Raw genomic sequence first — 22,640 nt, forward strand, 5'->3', positions numbered from 1 at the left:
TGTTTACACGACTTCACAGCCTTTATTCCGACTGCCGGCCACGGGGTGATTTTTCATCCATTTTTACATTCGTTTCGCATTTGGAAACAATCATACACGTGATTACTGCTAGAAGCTGTCAGTGAAAACACCCATGTGCTGTACACCTCCACATGCCTCAGCTGTGTGATTTCTGTGACACACACACACACACACACACACACACACACACACACACACACACACACACACACACACACACACACACACGTCCATCTTAACTTCCTCCCTCTCTTTTCTTTTCACCTGCTGACGTGCAGAGATTTCCTGCTTCCAATTCCCCTCCACAAATCTGCAGAAATAATGAAGTTCACCTGTTTAAACAAATCTACATTTTATTATTTCAGCAGTACATATGCAGCATTTTAGTGGCACATATAAACAGTACACAAAGTAAAAAGCTCTGTGAGTTTTCAGGTGAAATCCTTTTTTTAATTCCTAAGCTCTTCTATCTGTTACGAGCAGCACAGTGTTATAAAAGATACACAGAACACAGCCAAGACATTACAATCCACAAGGACAGCTTTTTTTTTTGCCGTTAAATGTAATTGAATGAAAATGAGAAAACATTACAAGATGGTTGCTGTATGTGGTCACTTCCAAGGGTATTTCTGAGTAATGACATGAGGGTGTTTTTGTACTCAAACTATTATCTGAGATCAGAGGAGTCGCTAACTAGCCAGTTAATCACAGCACAACAGTTTTGCTCTGCTGATGTCTAACACACTGCAGCTCAGCCAGTTACCTTGAACTGAGTCAAAATAAACAGAACCAAGAAAAGAAAGCCCACAGTAGAAGACACTGGTTTACATTTTCTGCCTGATAAATTGTACCCATAAGGTAATAGTATATGATTAGCCTGCAATGTATTCACCAGCAGATTAGATTCATCTGAGGTAAATTTAAGCTCTTCTCTACAGTTACTGTTTTTGGAAGGCCTCAACCTGTTTTTAAAAAGTGCTCTCAAATACTCTCATCATTTGTAGGACTTATATAAACACCCACGGTTTGATTCCCTTGAACTAAAGTATATGATGCTGTTGTTCACCAGTATGTTCAGTTTTTCGGGTACAAAGAAAGCGTGGGTGTCCTTTCACCTTTGCCACTCATCCAAGTTTTCTCTGGCATGTCTGGGCGTCCTGCCTTCCTCTCACAACATACCTACATTTGTGATTTTCAAGCTTTTTGAACCAAAGAAAAAGCAGCACAATGGCCCCTAATGCATAATAGAACAATCCGATCCTTTCACTATATGGGGTTCAGTGTTTTTTTGTATTTATTTTGTCACCAATCTGCAGCTCTTTTTATTTAGAAATGTCCAAAGAAATTAAGTCTGATGAAAAATACAGAGAATATGATCTGAACAAATCAACATGCTTTTTTTCCCAATTCAGTCTTACATTCACCGAGTTTAAAAAAAAAAATCGCAATTTTTTGTCCCTTTACTTCCTGTTTGTTAAGTTGGAAATGAAATGGCACAAAATTTGAGCTGGAAACAAAAGCTGAAGAAACTGCCACTTGGATGTTATGATATACTGTAACTTTAATTAAAGAAACATATTAAAATTACAAATAACAAAACATGTATAAATACTGTAGTATGCTACAAACCGCCCTTTATTTTCTAAAAAACTAATGCCAGTACAAAATGATTTACAAAAAAAAAATTCAACCTGCTTTTGCTTGTTTTTATGGTTAACTTAACGTATCGTTTTTTTAAAAGGAGATGACAAACAAACAGATAGAAAAAATATGGAAGGAGTCGAGGGTGTTATTTCTGGCTGTTGTTTTACAAAGGAAGTAATAACTCTGCAGCCAAAGTGCTGAATCTGACGCCTCTAGAAGATAAATGAGAGAAGCTCAGAGGCCTGGCCGCCACACAGTCACATTTTGCTTTATCGCTTTCTGTGCTCCAAAAAGAATTTCCACATATCCTTCTGCCTGTCTAAGAAGAATTTGAATGAGAATGAAATAATCTGCTGTAAAATCCAGCCAGGGGTTTACTCTTTAACGCACAACTATTTATGGAGATTTCTACAATAAAAAAAACAAAACTGCATTATATGATATCGATGCAGGCAGTGTTTGTGTGGGTGTGGCTTAGAGCTGCAATCAAAAACTGGATTCAGTGACATAGCCTGAAAAAGTGAAAGTCTTAAACCTGCATTCTTTTTAATGGCCAGCAGGGGGTGGAAATATAAGCCTACAAGCCTATTTGCAGATCTTTAACCTCAGTGAACACTTTTTACCAGGCATTTTTTAAATATAGCACAATCTTTAATTTCTAAATTGTAGTTTCATTGAGAATAAAATAGTAAAGCAGGGCCTGCCTTTGGTTGGCTGGCTTCTTTCTTCAGCATTGAGTTTCTCAGACAGATCCTCCCATGCTTTTCATGGCTAGTTTCAAAAAGACCAAAACAGTAATGCCACTGGCCACAATGGTCACTTTTATATACAATCTAATGGTCTACTTTCCAGATTAAACTTATGCAAATTTTGATTTTATGCAGAGTAAATAGAAAGTCAAAGATGCAAAGTGATGCAAATACAATATTTCAAATATTTTAAGAACAGGTAAAATAAAAAAAAACCCCATCATGCTTGGCAGTAAAAGCCTGTGTGCGGTACAAACTTACTGCTGCTTGTACACACCTGCAGCTGAAAGATTTACCTTTGCTTTAATGTAGAAAAACAACAACAACAAAAGAAGATGTCAGTTATTGGTTGTAACTGTATTTGTGGAAAAACTTTGGCCTGAACACTGTATTGTTGAAACATTTATTGGCATTAGTGATTTATCTAATGATTATTTTGTTGTTTCTTCTATAAAATATTAAAAAAAATACAAAATCCTGTCACACAGAAAGTTTAAGAAGATAATGTGAAGAGTTTTTGTTAATGTACTGATTAGCTGACAAACTATTTGACCTCTAATATGTTTTATATCATTAAATAGAATGAGCAACAACACAGATGTTGTTGCATATATTAAAGTGATTATGAAAGAAAAGCCCAGCAGCCCAGAGTTTTCATTGCCTTTCACTAGACACGATGGAGGTATGTAATGTAATGCAGATGTCACATGTGATGATTTAATGTGATCAGCTAGCCAAAGGACACTGATATAACCTGATTATGCACGAGTCCTGAGTCACCCTGTCAATACTTGCAGAAAATACAAGAAAAACACATCAACCATTCTCACTTACATCAGTTTGCTGAATCTGGTTTATCACCTCATTTTCTCTTTCCCCAGACTCCCTCTTTTTGTTCGTCATTTCTGTTTTGCTGTGGCAGGATTGCGGTTTAAAGCAAAAACCTCGACAAACACCAAGGCACTTAGACATGGGGCAGAGAAAACCATTTTTGGCCGCAGCAGAACAAAGTCAAGTTCATCTCCAAAATATTTTTTCCTCTGCTCTCTTGGATCCAGACACCAAGTTTGCAGATTGATTTTCATAAAAAGTAAGTGGGACAAATCTAAGACAGCTCACAGATTTTAAGGCTGGAGAGAATTTAACTTCAGTCTTTTGAGGTTTGTGAGATTGCCAGATTTTTAAGGTGGATAAAAAAACTTTCCAAACTTCAAATATAAAACATGGGTGTGTTCAGGTTTCTGCGTGTATTCTTTTCCAGCTTGCCGCTCCATGTCTTCTGCTGGCTCCGAAGCAATGACGAGGAAACCTGGGAGGTACAAAGTTTTTGGATTTGAAAGCAGCCGTGAAGCTGAAATTCCACTGAGAGTGAGGTAAAATGTGGGAGAAAGGTCCATTGTGGTTGGTCTGATGTTTTGATGTGAGTGAGATTGTGTGTATGCATGTTATTGCTGAAACAAGCCAATTTTTTGGCAGTAAACACTGACAGACCCACAGTTATAAATCATACAGGGCAGGCCTCCATGCATCCATCTGTTTATACTCATCTGTTCTTCTTCATCATCACTTCATCTGTCAACAGGGGTGACTGTTAACTCTTTCCAGAACTTGTTATTTAATGACATTATTATAATTTTTGCATAACTATAGAAGCCCACGGTAAGCACAGGTTGGTGATTTGCAGTTTAAAGGATGCACACATGAAAGAAACAAACACATTTTTTGGCACTTTGTGCATTTCAAAAACAGACCCTGCTTGTATATTATTGGCTTTCAAAATTGCGTATTTGTTTGCTACATAAACGACTACTGAGCAACATTCAGCTGATGAGTAAACGTCCAGCATCCAAATTGTGTGTTGATTGTTTTTTTTTTGGTATTCACAAACTCCTGAAGGAAATATTTTAAGACTTTGTAGCTGTGAAATGTTTTATTTGATTTATGTTTTACTCTTTGTTGTTAGGTTTAACATTTGTTGGGCTTTTTGGATAAAAATAGCTACCACCATGCAACTGGAAATGATGCTGATGCTAAAAAGAATACTTAAGCTCAAAGAATCAGCTAAAAATCTTTGCCAGAATGCAGATTTGATAGATTGCTCAAGCTTTAAAAAAAATATCACTATTAGTACCTGATAGAGCTTTAATCACTAAGGACTATAAAAAGTGACAGAAATATAAAAAAGTTTAAGCCTTAAACTCCACCTCAATAACTATACACTGGAAAAGCGTGAAAGTGGAGAGACTTTTTGACTATGTGACGAGCACTTCTGACTGTTTACTGGACCCTAAGTGCAGAAAGAGGGGTATCTACAGGATGCTGTAAACAAAACTTCATTTAGAATAATTCAAAATTTCGTTTTGCAGCTGTTTTACAAATGGAATAGTATAAACAGATCTGAAAGAAAAGCATGCTTTGTTGAGAAATGGTGAATATAAACAGTACTTTAGTTTGCATTCAAATAAAAGAAAAAAAAATAACGAAAAAGTTCAATTAGTTTGATTTTGTGGCATCGCCTGGTTTGCAAACCACCAAACAGTTACCTACTTGGCCATTGCTGTAACGTGTAATAAGGCAACACTGTGGTATACTGAGCAAAAGCCATTGCTAAATAATACTGTGAAGAGCAGCTGCCTGCATATGAAAACCAGTTCTCCAGAGACTGTCCTGTCAGTTCCATTGCATGCCTTTTCAGCGCTTTAGTACGTGGAAATGTAGATGAAGTTGTCAGATCCGACAATCCTCTCGTGGATGTCAAAGCAGCAAACCTGGTCTGTGGTGAGCCTCCATTCCTGTTAATGCTGACCTTTGCCCTTTAGTTCAGCCTCATGAAGCATCCTGTCATGTGATCATCCTTCAGCTCATACTGTAGAGTTAATGAAAACATAACTTTTATGTTGGCAAAAGCTGCACTGTGATTCAATCCCGTGGCTCATATAGATATGTTTAGTCATGAACTTCTAACCAAGCTGCAGGTTAAGTTCATGCATCAGGTGAGTTGGCACTTTTTTTTTTATAGGTAAGTAGGCAGCATACTACTAATATGACACTCTTGCTGCACACGGCAGGGCTTTCAGCACTTGAAGTTTAAGGCAGCGTTTGGGTGATACTTGGCAGCTGCAGCAGTGTTGGGATCCTGAAAGTTCAGACGGTGCAGGTCACACCAGCGTCCTCGACATGGCCACAGTTGGTTTTGCCCCAACCGGAAAACTTACACTGGTGAATACTGTCTTCTGTCCCTGCGCATGCAACATCATCCATCCAGATCAGACCAGTACCTGCACAGAAAAGAAGAGGAAACATTACAAAAAAAGACATGTTTTCAAAAATTATCCAGAAAGGAGACTGATGTTTTTATCTGAGGTGAAATTGAAGGGCAGAGCAGAAACAAAACCCCCCAGCACAGAATAGAACATCAGTGACATCAGAGATTAAATGAATTAATGCAGACGCTACATGAAAAGGAGGAACTGTGGCAGAGGCGATTTGCAAAGCAAAGCAACTCAAATACGGTGCTCTAAATAAGACTTCACAAATGGATATGTAGAATTTTATGAGCCAAACCATCACCTAATGTAGGCTGGCACTGAGATGAGCTGATCTCCTGGGACTGCAGCTGAGCTTAACTTCATGAACTGCCTGAACTAATGCTATGCTTGATTAATAATTTCTGAACTTCACAGACCCTAGTGTCTCTGCGGTTTTCTTCTCTCCTGTTGTCTTTTTTTCCTGACCTGCTTTCATAAAGCTGTTTTCCTCATACTGCTGTAAGAAGAATTAAAATGATAGATTTGAAGAAACTTAAGATAAAAAATGGTCAAAACATGAAACATGTCCTGGAATTTAATGGATTTTATGATTGAACGTAATCATATATTTGGAAGAAGGAAAAATAACATCTGGACTCAAATACCAACAGAGCACCTCCGATTGTTTCTTTTATGCACCACTTTCCCTGTTGTCTATGTGCACATGTTAGAAGTGGAGCCAAAGAGTAGAAACAAATTCTGAACAAATTGTGCTTCTGAGTTTAAATCACCAGCTGAAGTTTGTGAGTGCTGCAAATCAGCTTTGTGTATCTGTTTGTGCTTCAAATTCTAGAAAGTTTAGAAAGTCAAAAGTTTCAGAGACAAGTGGGATTAATCAAATTCTTCTCATCTCCAAAGAATCACTCAAATCATCCTATCCAAAGAAGTTTGAATTCGTGTCTTGTGAAACACAAAGTACTGACACTGCTTCCTCGCAGAACTGTGGATGAGATCGTTTGTATCCGGTAATAGAATAGACATTTCCAGCTGGTAAGCAGACCATTTGGCAGTATTGTTTTACATTATAATCTTTGGTTCCTGTTTGCAAAACTGGAATCGCTGGAGCTTTCAGGGAGTCCCAAATGCTTTAGTTTTGCAACAATTGTAGACGATTGGAGGTTCTCGACTTCAAGTGTGGGTTAGTGAACATTTGATTGCACTATGATGCAGATTATGCATTAAACTTAAAAGTAACTAAAAATTTTACTTATAGAGCATCTTTCAAGCTAAATTTAAAAACTAAAATGCTAAAAACATACAGATAAAATGTTTTAAAAAGTTGAAAGAGATTTAAGCACATTTATAAAAAAAATTAAAAATCCAAAGGTGATGAACTAAAGGCATGAATAGCAATCTACAATTCAGATATTGACACAGTGGACCTGGACTTTGCAATAAGTCCTATTTGATAAAAGCAAGAGTGAACCAGAGATTTAATGTGAGCATCCAAGGTCAGAATTGAACCAAAAGTCATCCCGAGAATTCTGAGAGAAGATTTGGCAAAAGGTTTAAGGCATCTGAACGGTTCACTCATCATCACTGTTAATGCAATGCAATTTAACCATAAGAACCAAAAACAAGAGGCATAAATCTTCAAATTATTTTCTGTTATAAATATGTGCACCTCTACTTTGCATCTGTGCACTGAAACAAGCACAGAATTCATATAAAACAGAAACATAATTAAGTTCAGGACGGCTCGCTCACAACGCCAAAGTTAAATAAATAAACAAGTTTAAGGCAACCTTCACACTTCCAACTTTCCCTTTCTTTCTTACAGCAGGAAAATAGGTCAAGACAGTGACAAGACAAAGACAGCTGGAGATTAAATTTTAAAATATGCATGAATAAATTAAGGGAACAGGATAATAAAACTGTGATTACCTTAATTTATTTCTGACCTTATGGACTAATCAAAGTGTGAAAACTATATGAAGCTGACTGTAAACTGCTGCCCTGTAGTGAATGTGATAACATCATCACTAAGTCATAACATAATTAGAAATATGGGTCAGTCCCGTCACACCAATATGGGAGCTGCATTAATAATCTATAATGTTCAATATACTGAAATAATAATGACAAGTCTCTGGGCAGTTTAACTGAACAGCATATTAAACCCTGAAAGTCATTTTATGTTTTTGAAGATCTTTTTCTTAATGGCTCCATTGGTTCCTTTATCTGTGATAGATATTCTATAATGATCAAATGGATTTATGATGTTTATCATGCAAAAAGGTGTTTATGCCACATTTGCTTGTTTAGAAAAGGAGATGTGTTGCCCCAAACTGCCCCTGCATCTGAAATCTGCCAGCTGTTCATCCCCACACAGATCATGACAATGGAGCCAGTATTTGGGTAACTGGGCTGTAAACACTGTCCAAATGTCCCTGAAAGCAGCATATTGGTCCATGGTTTGCCTGTCTGTTTAGATTGTTTGGCTGTTAAACTGCATGTACTCCGGGACATCTGTGAATCTTCACAGAAAACATCACAATGCAGTGATTAAAAGTGAAAAATTACAATAAACTCAAAGGCTATAATTTCATAAATTAGACCACGCAACTTTCCGTTTAACCTGGCCAAAACTGTGAAAGGTTTTTGGAGAAGTTACATGACAAATTTATTGTTTATGATTAAAACTATCACAAAAGCTCAAAACATATATATATATATAACTTGGTCATTAATAATCCCACTTTTCATACCTGCCAAGTAGTTCAAGGCTTGTTAAGATCAAGAAGATTTTATAGGACTATGATGTTATGATGATATCTGCTGTTACCCCAATGTATGTCTGATTCCTGCCCTATATTTTAGGTGATAAAGTCATCTCTCAGTTACAACTCAAAGGAAAATGTGGGTCACAGTCTTCAAACCAGTATGGGAGCTGCACTCTACATTAATTATCTATAATGCTAAATATACTGAAATAATAATGCCAAGTCTCAGGATGATTTAGCTGAATAGGATATTCAAAGTGAGCAAACTAAGGATCAAAAACAAAAGGGGCTCACTCATTTTAAAACATTACAGCCTTTGAAGCATTCGTTTTATATGCTGTACGTGATTTCTTTTAAAAAATCTTCATGCTAGTAGGACTAACATGACAGCATGAGGTTTAAGTGTTCCATTGTGGACCAGTGTATTTGTTAAATTATGCTTTTAAATTGAATTTATAAGCGCTGTCACAATATTCTGCTTTTATATTGTTTTACATGACCTTCAATATGATCAATGAAAATAACAGTTCAGTCAGCAAACCCGATGTTTTCACAACACTGCCAAACTGCCTGTTTCCCACTTTTCATCTGGAACACTTTCGATGCATGGACACAGATTTATCAGATGGACCGTGCATAAATGAAACAGGTCCATGCAGAGAAAGCGTTTGCCAGTTTCCTCTTCCTCTGACATTTTTTATGTTTTGCTGCCTGATTAAAGTCGTGCTGAGAAGCAGGAGGCTTTCACAGAAACACAACCAAACTTCAGGAGAAAGATAAACTACAGGATCAATGGAATATCAGGCTAATGGAAATGACACTGAGATCTGGGCATACCGTTGTGTTTATCATGGTCATAGGGGTCACAGCACTTCTTTTTTAACTTTTAATATTTTTATTGATTTCTTTGAACAATTGCTTTTTTCAGGATGGAAACAAAAACAGTATCTTATATGGCTTTAAAAAGAACAGAGTGCATAAGTTTCAGTTTATTTTGGATTTTCTGTAATTCACATAGGTTCATTTTGATGTTTGCACAGGGTCAAATATATACATACAAGCTCAAATACATACATAACATAGACTCCCACTAATATTTGGTTAAATGTGATTTTGCTAGCTGCACCTCGACCAGATGCTTTTGTTAGCCATCAACAAGCCACAAGTTGACCACTCTTCCTAACAGGATTAGTAGAGTTAATTTAAATTGGTTGGTTTTAAGCCTAGCACACACATCTTCAACATGAGGTTGGGGTTTTGGGATGGCCATTCCAGAAACTTAATGTTAGCCTGGTTTTCATGTACCAGTATCACACAGCCCCAGAGCATGATGCTACCACCACCATGCTTGACAGCTGGTACATTGCTCTTACATTTGAAAGCTTCACCTTTACTTATCCAAACATACTTCCTGTCAATTTAGCCAAACACCTCGATTGTCATGGTCCTGAGTCTGTGACTCAGGGTTTTTGTATTAATGAATATTAGCTTGTGTTCTGGTTGTTTTCTGTTAAGCTTTTCCTAGTTAGGTTTTGCGCTCCCCCCTGTTTAGTGTTGGGTCATTCCTGCCCGTGTGTTTCCTGTGTTCGCGGTCTGTGTAATTTTCCTGTTTTACTTTGAAAATCTGTCGCTCGTGATGTCAATTAGGATCAGCTGTGTCTTCCTCCTGTTTTGGCCATTCCTCATTCCCTTCCATGTGTATTTATAGTGTGTGTATACCTGTGCTGATCGTCGCTTCGTCTGTGTATCTCAGTGTCTCTCTGCTCTACATTCTCTGTGCCGTTTTCCCGTGTTTGTATGATTTCAGGTTTGTTCCCTAGTTTTCCCCAGTTTGACTTAGTTTTGTCCTCACTTCTGTTTATTGTCACTCACTGTAAATAAACTCACTCGCATCACCATCGTTGTCTGCAACTTGGGTCTTCCTTCACAACAGCACACGACTGCTGCCCCAGCAGTGACATCGATCTTTTTCATTTCTGGCCATAAAATCTTTCTCCAGAAGGCATTTGGCTACTCAAAGTGGGCGGCTGCAAATTTCAGTTAAGCTTAAAGGTGTTGATTTTAGAGCAGGGGCTTGTTTCTTGAATGACACCCTCTCAGTCCAAACTTGTTTCACTGTGGACAGTGATGCAGCAGTTCTAAGGTCATGCCCGGCTTGACATTGTCTTGGTGTGTCCTGGGTTGTTTTTGAACATCCTAACAAAGAAGAGTTGAAGTCTTCTTGGAAAAGTGGTGACTCATTTGAATAACTTGTATTTCTGCTGCTGTACAGTTGTTTGAACTGATTGTCTTGGAGTTGTTTAGAAATAGCTCCGAGAGACCCTCCCAGCTTGTGTACATCTACAATTCTCCTTCTTAGATCTTCACTTTGTCCCCTAGACCTTCCCGTTGTTCTGGGTATTGATCAATCCATTGAGTGCTGTCAAACAAATTCTTTTTATGTTGGCAAAAGAGAAACTGCCAGTTGTGGTCAATCATCAGAACAGGTCAAAGAAATCATTAAAACCCCCAAATTACCATGAAATTTATGGCAATAATAAGTGTATTCAAACGTCTAATCACAACTGTATATGTTTTATGCCTGAAAGATGTATTATATATAATCAGTTCCCTGACTGGTTGTGGGAACTGGTTTCTATCCAGTTCTGAAAGATTTAAATATTCACTTGAAGCTATGTTCTTGATGACTAGTTTAATAAACAGAGGATAAGACAGGAGGGAAAAAAAATGACTAATGTATGAGCAATAAAATTCAAAACTGTTTACAGTTCAATGGAAAAGGCTAAACATTGTTTATACAAATATTATGTGTGTATGTAAGAGCCATTTCGAAGAGTTAATCACATTCTTCAGTAATTAAATCGTATTTCAAATCTTGTAGCTCTTTGAACTGTGGATAACAAACACACAGGGCCAGATCAGTGTGGATAATGATAGCACTGCTGGCACCAACAGCCAGATTAACATCCAAATGCTTGTGCTGAATGTTGTTACACACTGCGCCAGTCAGTTTACATACAGGGTACAAAAAACTATTAATTTTTTTAATCAAAGAATTGCTGATTAGTATGGCTCATCTCTCAGCACTAATTATATATAAAAACATCTCAATGTTGTAACTTTTGCAATGAAGTGAACTGAGATGAACCTGGTGATCCAAACAGAGAGTTAAAATCAAAGTTAATCACTGAGTTAAAATATTTCAACTTCAACATAATTTTTCAGTGGTGCTCTAATGTGACTGTATTCAGGCAAAAAAACACAAGGAGAAAGATTTTCGCCTTGCGTCTTAGACTCAAAGGTTAACTGGTGTTACATCATTTATAAAATATGATATTTCAACCCACTATCTTCTATCTTCATTGACAATTTTTAAATAAATCACAAAAATTAAAAATGAAATGCCTGTAAAATATATTTGTTTGGAAATGAGTGTATTATGTGTGCCAGGCTTCCACGACTCACACTTTGCACCTTAAACTCCTAGGACCTGGCGTCCACATACTGTATGTGGACGTCACATTTTGGATTATTTAGACCAAAATACTCAATTTTGCTCTACAAGGGCCTGATATCCACTTACGAGGACATTATACTGCCACCGTTCTATCAAAATTTTAAACGAATATCCTCATATGTGCCTCTTATTTTTCTTAAAAACAAAAATAAGGTAAAAAAATAATCTGGTAATTCTTTGTTTTTACATTCATCGGGCCCCAATCAGCCCAAATATCAAAGAGAAATTAAAAATCCATGCCGTGGAAGAGTTCAGGTTTTAGGAGGTTAATGTGCAAATCCACACAGGATGATAAAGATTTCTTTTATGTCAAATGTTTAATTTAAAGGCTCATTACTGAATAATAATGGATAATAAGGGCAAACATCTATCTGATTCAATCTGCATGCCTCCTACATTCTTGCTCTAAAGATAAACTGCTGCAGCATTGACATCCTGAAAGCAGGAGGACCCCATAACCACATGTGTCTCCATGCAGGCCTGCACAAGATGGAAATAAGGTATGTAGAGGGGAAAGAACACATGAGGCTTCAGAGGTAGTTGGTCCATTGTGGTTGTACATGATACTCCAGCTGTTCTGCGGTTGAGCCTTCTGAGGGTTTACTTTAACGGACATGAGCCTTTAAGCCGTTTACTCTGGATCTCAACACACATTTGCAGCACTGTATGCGCGCCCATGTTTTGTCCGTTTACGCCAAATTTGTGACACTTCACACAAACAAGAGTTGAATCACCAAACCACTGCGTGAGAGTTGAGGGAAACACCCAAGAGAGGGATTTAGAAGACGGAAAAGTAGACGTTTTGTGTAATCAGGCAAAAAACAGCACTGCTGTCTGCAGAAATGAATCAAGCCAAATTTTATTTCTGTGGAATGTAGTTTGTCCAAATTACTGATAATAGCTGTGTTTCAGACAGAGACTTCTGATGTTTCTATTCAACAAGCACTTTTTAGTAAATCAGACCACATGTCTTAGTCCCGGTCTCAGTGTTTTCTACTTCATGTTTTATTTTGATAGTGCCTTGTCTGTTGTGTGCTATGTTTAATTTTGCGTCCCCTCTTCTTGTTACTCTGATTCCATTTAGCTGTGTTCCCTGGTGTTTAATTAAACCACCATCTTAGTTTATTTCCCCGTTTTTCCAAGTCCTGTTTTTGGGTCCAATTCTGCTACCCACACAGCCTATATAACAATAATATATGTTATTTTTCTGCCATATATGTATACGCACAGTGGTGGATATTAAATATGGCCAAAGTTTAATAATATAGCACCTTATGACCTTTATAATAAGGTCAGCACATGTACAAGTAATCTCTGTGACCCAAAAGCTCAGGCTTCAGAGTGCTCTAAATGTTTTCATATTTATTTTTCATCTCTAAATGTTTCATGATGTCAGTAAGAGCAAAGCTACAAGCAAAGCTAAAGATGACCACAGCAGGTAGCTCTGGATGTCTAATTTATCAGACTTTTTACAAACTGAATTGTCAGAAACAAATTGTGAATCTTTGCTTGCTAGGCAAATGTGTAAACAAGTGTGAAGCCACTGATGTCAATAAGAGCAGACACTCAAAATATGGCCATTTTTTGACATATTATTTTTAGTTGCTGTTCAGGACTCCTGTTTTCAAACGGTATTCTTCCAGAAGAAAGTTAACTTAAAAAGAGAAGAGCCAAAACATCTCATTTCAGACTCAAACTTAGCGACTGTACACAGGACCAGTCTAAGATTAATAAAGATTAACTATGAATAAAAACAAAACAAAACACTTTTTCTTGTAGCTAATTCAAAATTAAAAATAAATATTAAAAAAGGCTTTAAATGAAACAATTATGCCCCCTTCAATTCTGTTTTCAGAGTTTAATAGAAAGTTCAGTGTTTTTTTGTACAGATGTTTTTCATCACACCATAATAATTATTTAGCTTATGATTCATATGTGATGTAGCCCTGTTGCATCACAGTCAGTGGCTTCTAGGTTTGAATCTGGATCAGAGCACTTCTGCATAGATTTAGGAGTTTCTCTCTTTTACTTGCATGGGTTTCATCTGAATTAATCAAAAACAGGCCAGGTTAATTTCCCCATTAGTGTACCTGACAGAGTACAGAGTACTGTACTCTGGCTCCACTTGTTAAAGCTGGAGCCAGATATAAGCCAGTACTTATTTACAACCCTGCACCCCACCTCTCACATATCTAGAACGTGACCTGATAGGTCATTTGTGCAAACTGTTTTCATAAGTTTGCATAATGCATAATGCAGCTGTATGAAGAAGTGCAAGTAAAAACTGGTGACTTACTTTTGGTTAAAGTTGAAGTCAACACCCTTAATCTTTTTAAAATCTTTTTTTTTTAAGTTTTATAATCTTTTTATAATCTACTACAGTACTCTGCAAACATTTGATACACTTCTCATTTCTTTATATTTTGCTATGTAAATAGCAAAGGTACATTGTTTATGTTTAAACATGTTTCAGAGTTGAAACTTAATATGGCCACCTTTATTCTTCAACACAGCCTGAACTCTCTTATTTCACTCTCTAATTTCTTTAAGTAGTCCTCAGGAATAGTTCTCCGGGCTTCTTGAAGGACATTCAAAGCTTCTATAGATGTTGGCTGCATTTTGTTTAATTCTCTGTCAAGTAGTGCTCCATTTTGTCTTTTATTTATTTAAATCCGGGCGTGCTCTTTCTGCATTGTGTTGAGGGTGACTGTCATGCTGAAAAATTAATCCACTTCCAGTCCACTTTTCAAGCTTCCCAGTTGGTATTGCATGGTGGATCCGGATCTCAGAATACTTTTCTGCACTCATAATTCCATCAATATTGACACCACTGGCTGTGATGAAGCCTTACACCATGACAGAGCCCCCAAAATATATTACAGATGGGTGTAGGCTAGGGCTGTGCGATATGACCAAAGTCTCATATCCCAATATAAGACATCTATCGTCCCGGCAACGATGTAAATCACAAAAATGTAACATTTTCTGTAAAGTCTATGAATCTCGGGCAGGTCGACTTGCGTGAAGTGTTTCCAGCCGGGCGTCTTGTACCTGGAGTCAAGTATTTCAACTGATGCATGAAACGATACATTTTTAGACATAAGTTGTAACGGCCGCCGTTTTCTTTGTAAGTATTTATTACACGGTGAAAAGCCTGTTCTAACGTTTGAGTCTAAGGATTATTTTTTAGCACCTAACGGCGCTTTTTTTTTTTTACTTCTCATCCGTAAACACTCTGCATAGTCTTTCACGTGATTCAGTTTATTTTGAAAAGTCTCAACAGGGTCTCGAGCTTTATTGTGAAAGGTTTATGTGGAAAATAAACAAGCGGACGGTGGAGCCACGCGATGGTTTTACCGTCGTTGTTGCTAACAACAACGCATAAAAGCAGTCACTTGTCTGTTCGTAGTGTGGTTATATTAAATATAAAAGAAAGAGAGAACTTTAAGAAATTAAACGATGAAAAAATATTGCCGTAAACAGTCTATTTTGCGACATCACGAAACAAAAGATAGCGTAAAATGAAACGATAGACGTTTTTATATTGTCGTCCGATATATATCGTTATATTGAACAGCCCTAGTGTAGGCACCCTTTGTTGTACCATAATACTTCTTCATAACCTTTTCTCCCTGTTTCCCTTCCTAAAGAGTGGCTTCATGACAGCAACCCTTTCATGAAGACCATTTCTGATGAGGCTTCAGTGAACAGTAGATGGATCAACTGAAGGTGCAGATACATCTTTCAGTTCATGTGTCAGGCCTTTGCTGGATTTTTTCCTGTTTCTTAAGAACATGACTTTCAGATCTTGCTCATCAGCGGTTTGCATCTTTTTGGCTTTTTGGCTAAAAGGGGATTCATGATGTTGGTGTTGATATCTCTACCAAACTGCGTTATCTTTGGTATTTTTCATTGATTGAAAGAAAGAAATTGGAACAAATTTATATGTTTCTTTTTTTATAAGGCTGGTAATAAGTGCCTAAAGACAAAATATTAAACTGGTTCTTTTCAAAGGTGGATAACAAAACGAAAAAAACCTTTCTTTTTCTGAAAATGGCCCGGTAAAAGGATTGAAGTAAAAATAAGTGAAAAAGCAGCCAGTGCCCAAAGAAAAACTTTAAAAGACCTCCAGATAGCCTGAAAAAGTAGTCTGCCTCCTTATAAACAAAACATAATGAAATGAGGAGTTGCTCAAGACTTTTTCACGCTGCTGTGGACGGGTTTATTTTTACTGCAATTATGATGACACAAACCCCAGTTTCCTGGCTGGAGTTCAGGTTTCTCTGAGCCATCATACATAATATAAACTTTAATATAAACTTTATTACTGTTTTCTAAGCAGAAACACTCCTGTGTGTTATTATTAGCAATCAATATGATGTTTCTTTGAATATGTTTAGGGTACGTACTGAATGAGCTAAGGATTTTAGGAGTTGAGAAAAGTCCATAGTTTGTTTTACAAGTTTGAAAAATAGTGTTTCAAGTTTCGCTTTTGTGCTTTTTTGATAACTGCTGTGGTATTAATGGAGAAGGACAGGTCATCAGCTAGGTGTACACCCAGGAACTTAACACTGCTGAGCCTTTCCACAGCAGATCCATCTGTGGTGAGGTCTGTGTGGTGATCTCTGCCAGACTTCCTGAAATCGACCACCATCTCTTTTGTTTTGTCCACATTGATAGTGAAATTATGGGATCTACACCACACTTCAAGCTGCTCCACGTCCAATCTATAAGTGGACTCATCGTTGTCAGTGATGACACCAACCACAGTTGTGTCGTCTGTGAACTTCACAATGTGGTTAGTGCTGAGTCTGGCGGTACAATCATGTGTGAGCAGACTGAAAAACAGCGGGCTCAGGGCAGTTTTGTATTTCCTAAAGAAATTCAGGGTTTGTAATGTCCGAAATTAATATAAAAGTTTGGAAAAAGTTTGGTTATTTTTAGTTTGGACAAACGTTAAAACACAAAGCTGGGAGGTTAAAAGGGTGTACAGAGTTTAAGCAGGGTATTTAGAGATTACACAGAAAGTCTCCAGTTCAAATTTGTTTAAAATCAAAGATGGAAAATTGTAACTGAAAACTACTGGTCTGTTTATTGGAGCAGGGATGAAGCATGAAAGGTAACCTGACTTGTCTTTGGACTGCTAATTGAATGTATTTTTTACAGTTGTGCCTGATTTTGTGTAGCTCTGGAAAAACTCACCTGTCGTTTCTGCAAACACTCACATACTGTATGTCATTTTGGTAGACAGGAGGCAAATGAGTGGCTTTCTCATCAAGTCATTTTATTTTGTTCTGTCCTTTCACAGATGCTATGAGTAAGACAAAGGCTATAACGGAATCAGAAAAGTTAGTGAGTCATCTGAAAATGTATGTGAATTCCAGATAGTTTAAAATTGAATCCAGCCATGATGTTAGCCTGTGCTGTTTTCTTGAGGTTGTCCCCTGGAACAAAAGCATGATTTCCCTCAATTTTCCAGACTTATTGGTAACAACTCAGCCTGGACAGAGGCTCTGAATGATGTCAGGCTGACTGCTGAATGAAATAAAATGGGGAAAGAAACAGATGGATATGACCCATGAGAGTCTTTCTTGACGACATCTGGCTAGCACGACTTTCACCATAAAAGTTTAATATTAATCCCTGCAGCATTTTAGGGTACTGTTGTGCCACTCAAATCCAAAAGCAGAGTTAGTAAAAATCAGAGCGACTTCCATCATTAAGTTTCACCATGGATATGTATTGTAGATAAAAACAATGATTGCCATGTTCCTCATTGCAGATCATGAGCGCTGACCTATAAAGAATGAGCTTAAAAACTCAGAAAAGACAATTACATTGCTATTACATCAGACTCAACAAGTGAAAGGTTTATTCACTTAGTCAACTGGTTCAAATGGGAACAGCCTGACTTGGTGCCAGATCCCACAGTTTGCCTTCAGAGGTCTTGCTGAGTCCATGCCTTGGTAAATCTAAGCTGTTTTGGCAGTAGCATGCAAGTAACCAACAAACATAATGCCACAAGGTTTTGGCCCATTGATATATGGGTGTTTTGACACAAAATGGTTTATAATGTGCTTCTAATTCACCCCAGCACTCACTCACACTTACATGCTGATGGTGGCAAACCAAAACCCATTAAAGACACTTTGGCAGAAGAGCTGAAACCAAACATGCATTTTGTGGAAATTCTAACATTTCCTGAAACATGAGCACTGCTTTACCACATGACAACAATAAAGCTGTGATGAAAAGACAAGAAAAAAACAACAACAATGTGATGCCCTTATACTAAAATTCCAGTGGTTAATAGTGTCATGGTCCTGAGTCTCTGAGCCAATGTTTTGACTTTTGCAAAGTTTATGGTTCATTGAGTTTTGTATTTTTTGTTATCATTTAGGGCTTTAGTTTTTAAGTTCTGGTTACATGTGTAATGTGGGTTCTCTTTACATCTTAATTATTGATTTGTATGTACTTCTCTGTGACTCAGTTTAGTATGGCCACCCTCAGTGTCTCTTTGTTTCTCATTAAGTCTTCATTTATGTTATGTCCTGCTTCATTTTGGTACTTCTTTGTCTTTTGTGGTTTGTATATAGTTTTTTTTTTTTACCTTGTCTAGTTACCTAGATTCTGTTTAAATGTGCCTCATTTGCCCCCTTGTGTTCAGTTCTTTTAATTGCCCTCTTGTGTGTATACGATGTCTTCCTCATTCTATATAGAGTTTTTCCACCAGTTTAAAATAAGACTGTGCATTTGTGCAACCTGCTAGTCACCCACCTGCTACAATGACAGCCACCTGCTTGCCAGATCCTGCTACCCCTAAGTCTAAGTCCTCTGAAAGGAAGTGTTGATTTTGGCAATGCTGTTCAGCCTCATTGCTGCAGCAATAGCACAGCAGCAGTGTTCACTTCCCCTAAATGCTTTCTTGTGTGTATATAAGCAGTGTCTTCCCCTGAGTCATCGTCACAGTGTCTGTTTTTGGTTCTTGTGTCTTCTCTGCCTGAATTATTGGATTCCTCTATTGACTTATATTTTAATTTTTGATTTTCCATCTATTTAAATAAAGCTACATTTCCAGTTTATTCTGTTGCCTTAAGACTTTGAATGTGTTCACTGGTCCACTGCAGGATACTGTGTCAACGTTATGATTTGATTTAATCTGATACAAAACCCCCACCTGGATTCAAATCATTCTCAATTCTTTTTTTTATTTGTATTTGACAGTGAATGCACTAACACATATCTCACCCCCATCTTCTTAAAGGACTTAAACTCGGTCCAGCAGTTTTGCTGCCTCTGGTTCAGATCCAAACACTATTGAAATGAACCAAGTTTCTCTCCAAAGGGATGTTTGGTTTTCAAGACCTCCTCAGCTGGCTTGGCACCATTATAGCATTAGCCACCTTTTCCTGACTCTTTGACTCATACATGTAAGAAAGTAATGTGTTTCCTCCTTTGTTAACCATATTTCTGTCAAAAGGGGCCTTTGATGAGTTGCAGTCTCATAATTCCCACCTTGCAAGTGTAGCTGCATTAAATGAATGAATTCATTGATTGCAATAATAGCATATGGCCAAAGCAAATCTTGGCTTTTCTCAAGGCCCACCAGTGCATCTTGTCACATCACACCACTGATGTAAAGGATGGTCAACATGCAACAGTAAACTGCTCCTTTTAAATCATTATACAGTAAATGCTGATTGAACAATGTAGTGAGTACAAATTAATAAATCCTTTGCAGTTCTGTTTGGTTTTCTATAAGGCCTACTATACTATTCTGAATACAAAATCTCCTGGGAAATTCAAGGCTAAAAAGAAGAGGATCTTGTTTATGTTACCTCTGCGAAGGAGGTTATATCCTTGTTGTTGTTTTTTTCATTTAAAGGATCACTTGGAAGTTTATGAATAGATTCAAAGTTTTTACCAGGGGTGGTCTGAGCCTGCTTTTACAGATTATTCTGGAACATATCTTTCACCATTCAGATTTGACATTTTGGTGTCATAATGTCATAAATACATATAAGACTGGAAGATGTAAAATTGGAAATTTTAGTTTCAACTGGCATACTGTTCTACTAATTAATGCATGGCCTAACCTTCTACACAAGCCACAGCCAAAAAATATGGCCACCTATTTGGTGTTTCTGTCAACACTGACATGGTGGACCAAGTCGACCTATTACATCCTTTGGCACAATATGAGGTTGAATAAACGCACATAAGTGTTACATGAACTGAATGACAGCAAGGTTTGCACCAAACACACCAATGAAATAAGAGTGTTACGCACCCTGCCCGAAGCGTCCAGTCTTATGAACCTCAGTTGCTCCTTGGTATCCCAGCATCCTGCAGACTACATCTCCATCCTTTTTATCCCAGACATCATCGCACACAGTTCCCCAGCGATGTTCATGGAAAACTTCCACACGGCCTTCGTGAAGACCTGACCCATTCACCAACCGTACCAAGGTCTCCTCCACTGAAAACCAAACACACAAAACAGAAGCTTTGTATCCAGATACACAAATGCATTGGCAGAGGGATTCCTACATTTTGCTGCAACTATTTAGTGTGTTTGCAGAGTGTTTATAAGCATTCCATTGTTATTTATGCCAAAAAGACAACAATAAAGGCCCTCGCTCATTTTTGGAGGGACTCATTCATTGTGTTTATAAGTTTAATGAAGCTCTGTGAATCACATCAATATGAAAACAAACTGAGATGAATGGGGTTGTTTTTGACACACGCAAAAAAAAAAAATCCATAAACCACAGAAAAACACTCTGATTTAAGAAGAACAATAAATAAAAATACCCTGGAAACTTTTTGTGTTCTTTTGTGAACCCTCTTTAAAAAAATATGACGTAAGTTTCTTTCTGAATATACTGTCTTCTGTGATTGTAAAGCCTATAATATGGCAACAATCTCACAGATGTGAAGCGAATCCATTGAAGGGTTTTGAAATTCATAACTTCCTACTTTGGAACTTCACAGTATGCATCTGCAAGCATTTATCCAGTTTAGCTTATTTGAGCACTAAAGACTAACAGCTGCTTAAAAATACTGAGGAAAGAAGGGAAAGTGAGTGAATAAATAAAAGGAGAGATAGAAACTGTAAGTGGACATCAAAGATGAGAAGTAAAAAAGGAGACAAAGGGATGAATTAAAGTAAATTGCTAACAGGCTAAGAGTTTTGCATAGTCAAAACATTTTTATAACATTGTTAAAAAAACTGTAAAGGTAGGGGTGTGGTAAATTTGACTGAGGATTAAGGCAACACTGGGAGCTTTAAGTTACTGATTGAGATGGCTCCACTTTGTTTCTGCTATTTGTTGCTTTTGAAGTATTTTAATTTGTTTATCTGTCAAATGTCGATCATGTTTGTACTTCGGTTTTGATGCAAAAACTTTTAGCATTTTATTAGTCCTTACTTTACACTACTTAGCAGATATGCTTGCACCCATAAGGTCAATGGATACAGCAATGCTCTGGTCCAAACATGGTAACTTCTGGCTCCCCAAAAAAACCTAACAGAGAATTAGGCAAAAAATTCATGTTAAAGCTTCAAAATGTAACCTAACACTGCGACTACACTTTATGACATTCTTTTATACACAGTCTCTGTAAAAGATTCCTCACATAGGTGGACACAACAACCATCTCTGTATTATTGTTGTTGTTCTGGTTTGACAGAGTATTTTGGCTCCTGTAATATAATAAAAATCTAAAGGTTGAAATAAGGTCGCAGGGCCCTGGAGTGTAAGCTATCACAGGGCGGAATTTTAGGATCATCCTTTTTTGAAGGAAGCTGGTTAGTTTTTAAATTTGTAAACCTCTAGGAATGCATGTAAATAAAACTACTAGAGATGCCCCATTTTCATGGATTTAGGGTTGGAAGGCCTTGCTCAGCGGTGCCATGTCCACAAACTTGCATGTAAGAGCTTACAGAACAAGTGTGTGTGTAAATGAGTGTGTTTGTTTTAGCAGAAGCTTCATGGCTCTGCAGTTCATCTGGTATTCCTCAAAGTATGCAGCAGCTGTTCTCATGTGATTGATTTGATTTATCACCTTTCAGAGGGCAGAGAGGAAATAATAATAAGAAGAGGTAAACACACACTCGCAGCTACACTTTTCTGAACTGCTCAACACTGTTAAGACAAAGTGCCGCAGAGTAAAGCCAGACACATTATATAGACAGGATATTAGTCTCATCAGACCATCATACATTTTAACTGTGTACCATTTAACTCTCATTACAGTCAAGTATTTTGCACTCACTAGCCCATCATAATTTAATATCTGCTGTATTATTATATTGTCATAACTGCTGCACTGTATGATATTCTCTCCTGAGAACCAGCAAATTCAAACCAGAAATTAAATATTATTTCAACCTTCTGTTGCACTTTTGTACTGCAGGAGGTTTTTTCAGGCAACTCTACCCCACAAACTGTTAAGAGTAGAGCACCACATGTTTCGTTTTCAGCTAGGGTCAAGCATTTGAATTACTTGAAACAGTTATGTTCACTCATCAAACAATAACACAATAATTTTTGCTATTGCCATGCATATAAAAATGATCACATTGATTAATAGCCCTTGTGATTGTTTAGTACTTCTCTAAACAGCCAGTTTACTATATATCCTAAAGCTCTTCTCAGCCAAAATCTGAAGCAAT

General features: G+C 37.3%; 1 protein-coding gene across 1 annotated transcript in view; it reads right to left on the reverse strand.

Annotated features, from left to right (window-relative positions):
• Positions 1-356: 356 nt before the first annotated feature.
• Positions 357-22,640, reverse strand: part of scara5 (scavenger receptor class A, member 5 (putative)) — a 110,116-nt gene continuing 87,832 nt past the window's right edge. Inside the window, exons 11-12 of the mRNA XM_005947969.3 lie at positions 20,253-20,441; positions 357-5,692 (exon numbers count right to left, since the gene is read on the reverse strand). Coding sequence (XP_005948031.1) covers positions 5,559-5,692; positions 20,253-20,441 — 323 coding nt within the window. The 3' untranslated portion in view covers positions 357-5,558. The remainder of the gene's footprint in view (positions 5,693-20,252; positions 20,442-22,640) is intronic.

Source organism: Haplochromis burtoni, unplaced genomic scaffold (assembly GCF_018398535.1).
Source record: "Haplochromis burtoni strain Fernald_Lab_line unplaced genomic scaffold, NCSU_Asbu1 Contig_567, whole genome shotgun sequence".
In the NCBI taxonomy this organism is placed as follows: domain Eukaryota; kingdom Metazoa; phylum Chordata; class Actinopteri; order Cichliformes; family Cichlidae; genus Haplochromis; species Haplochromis burtoni.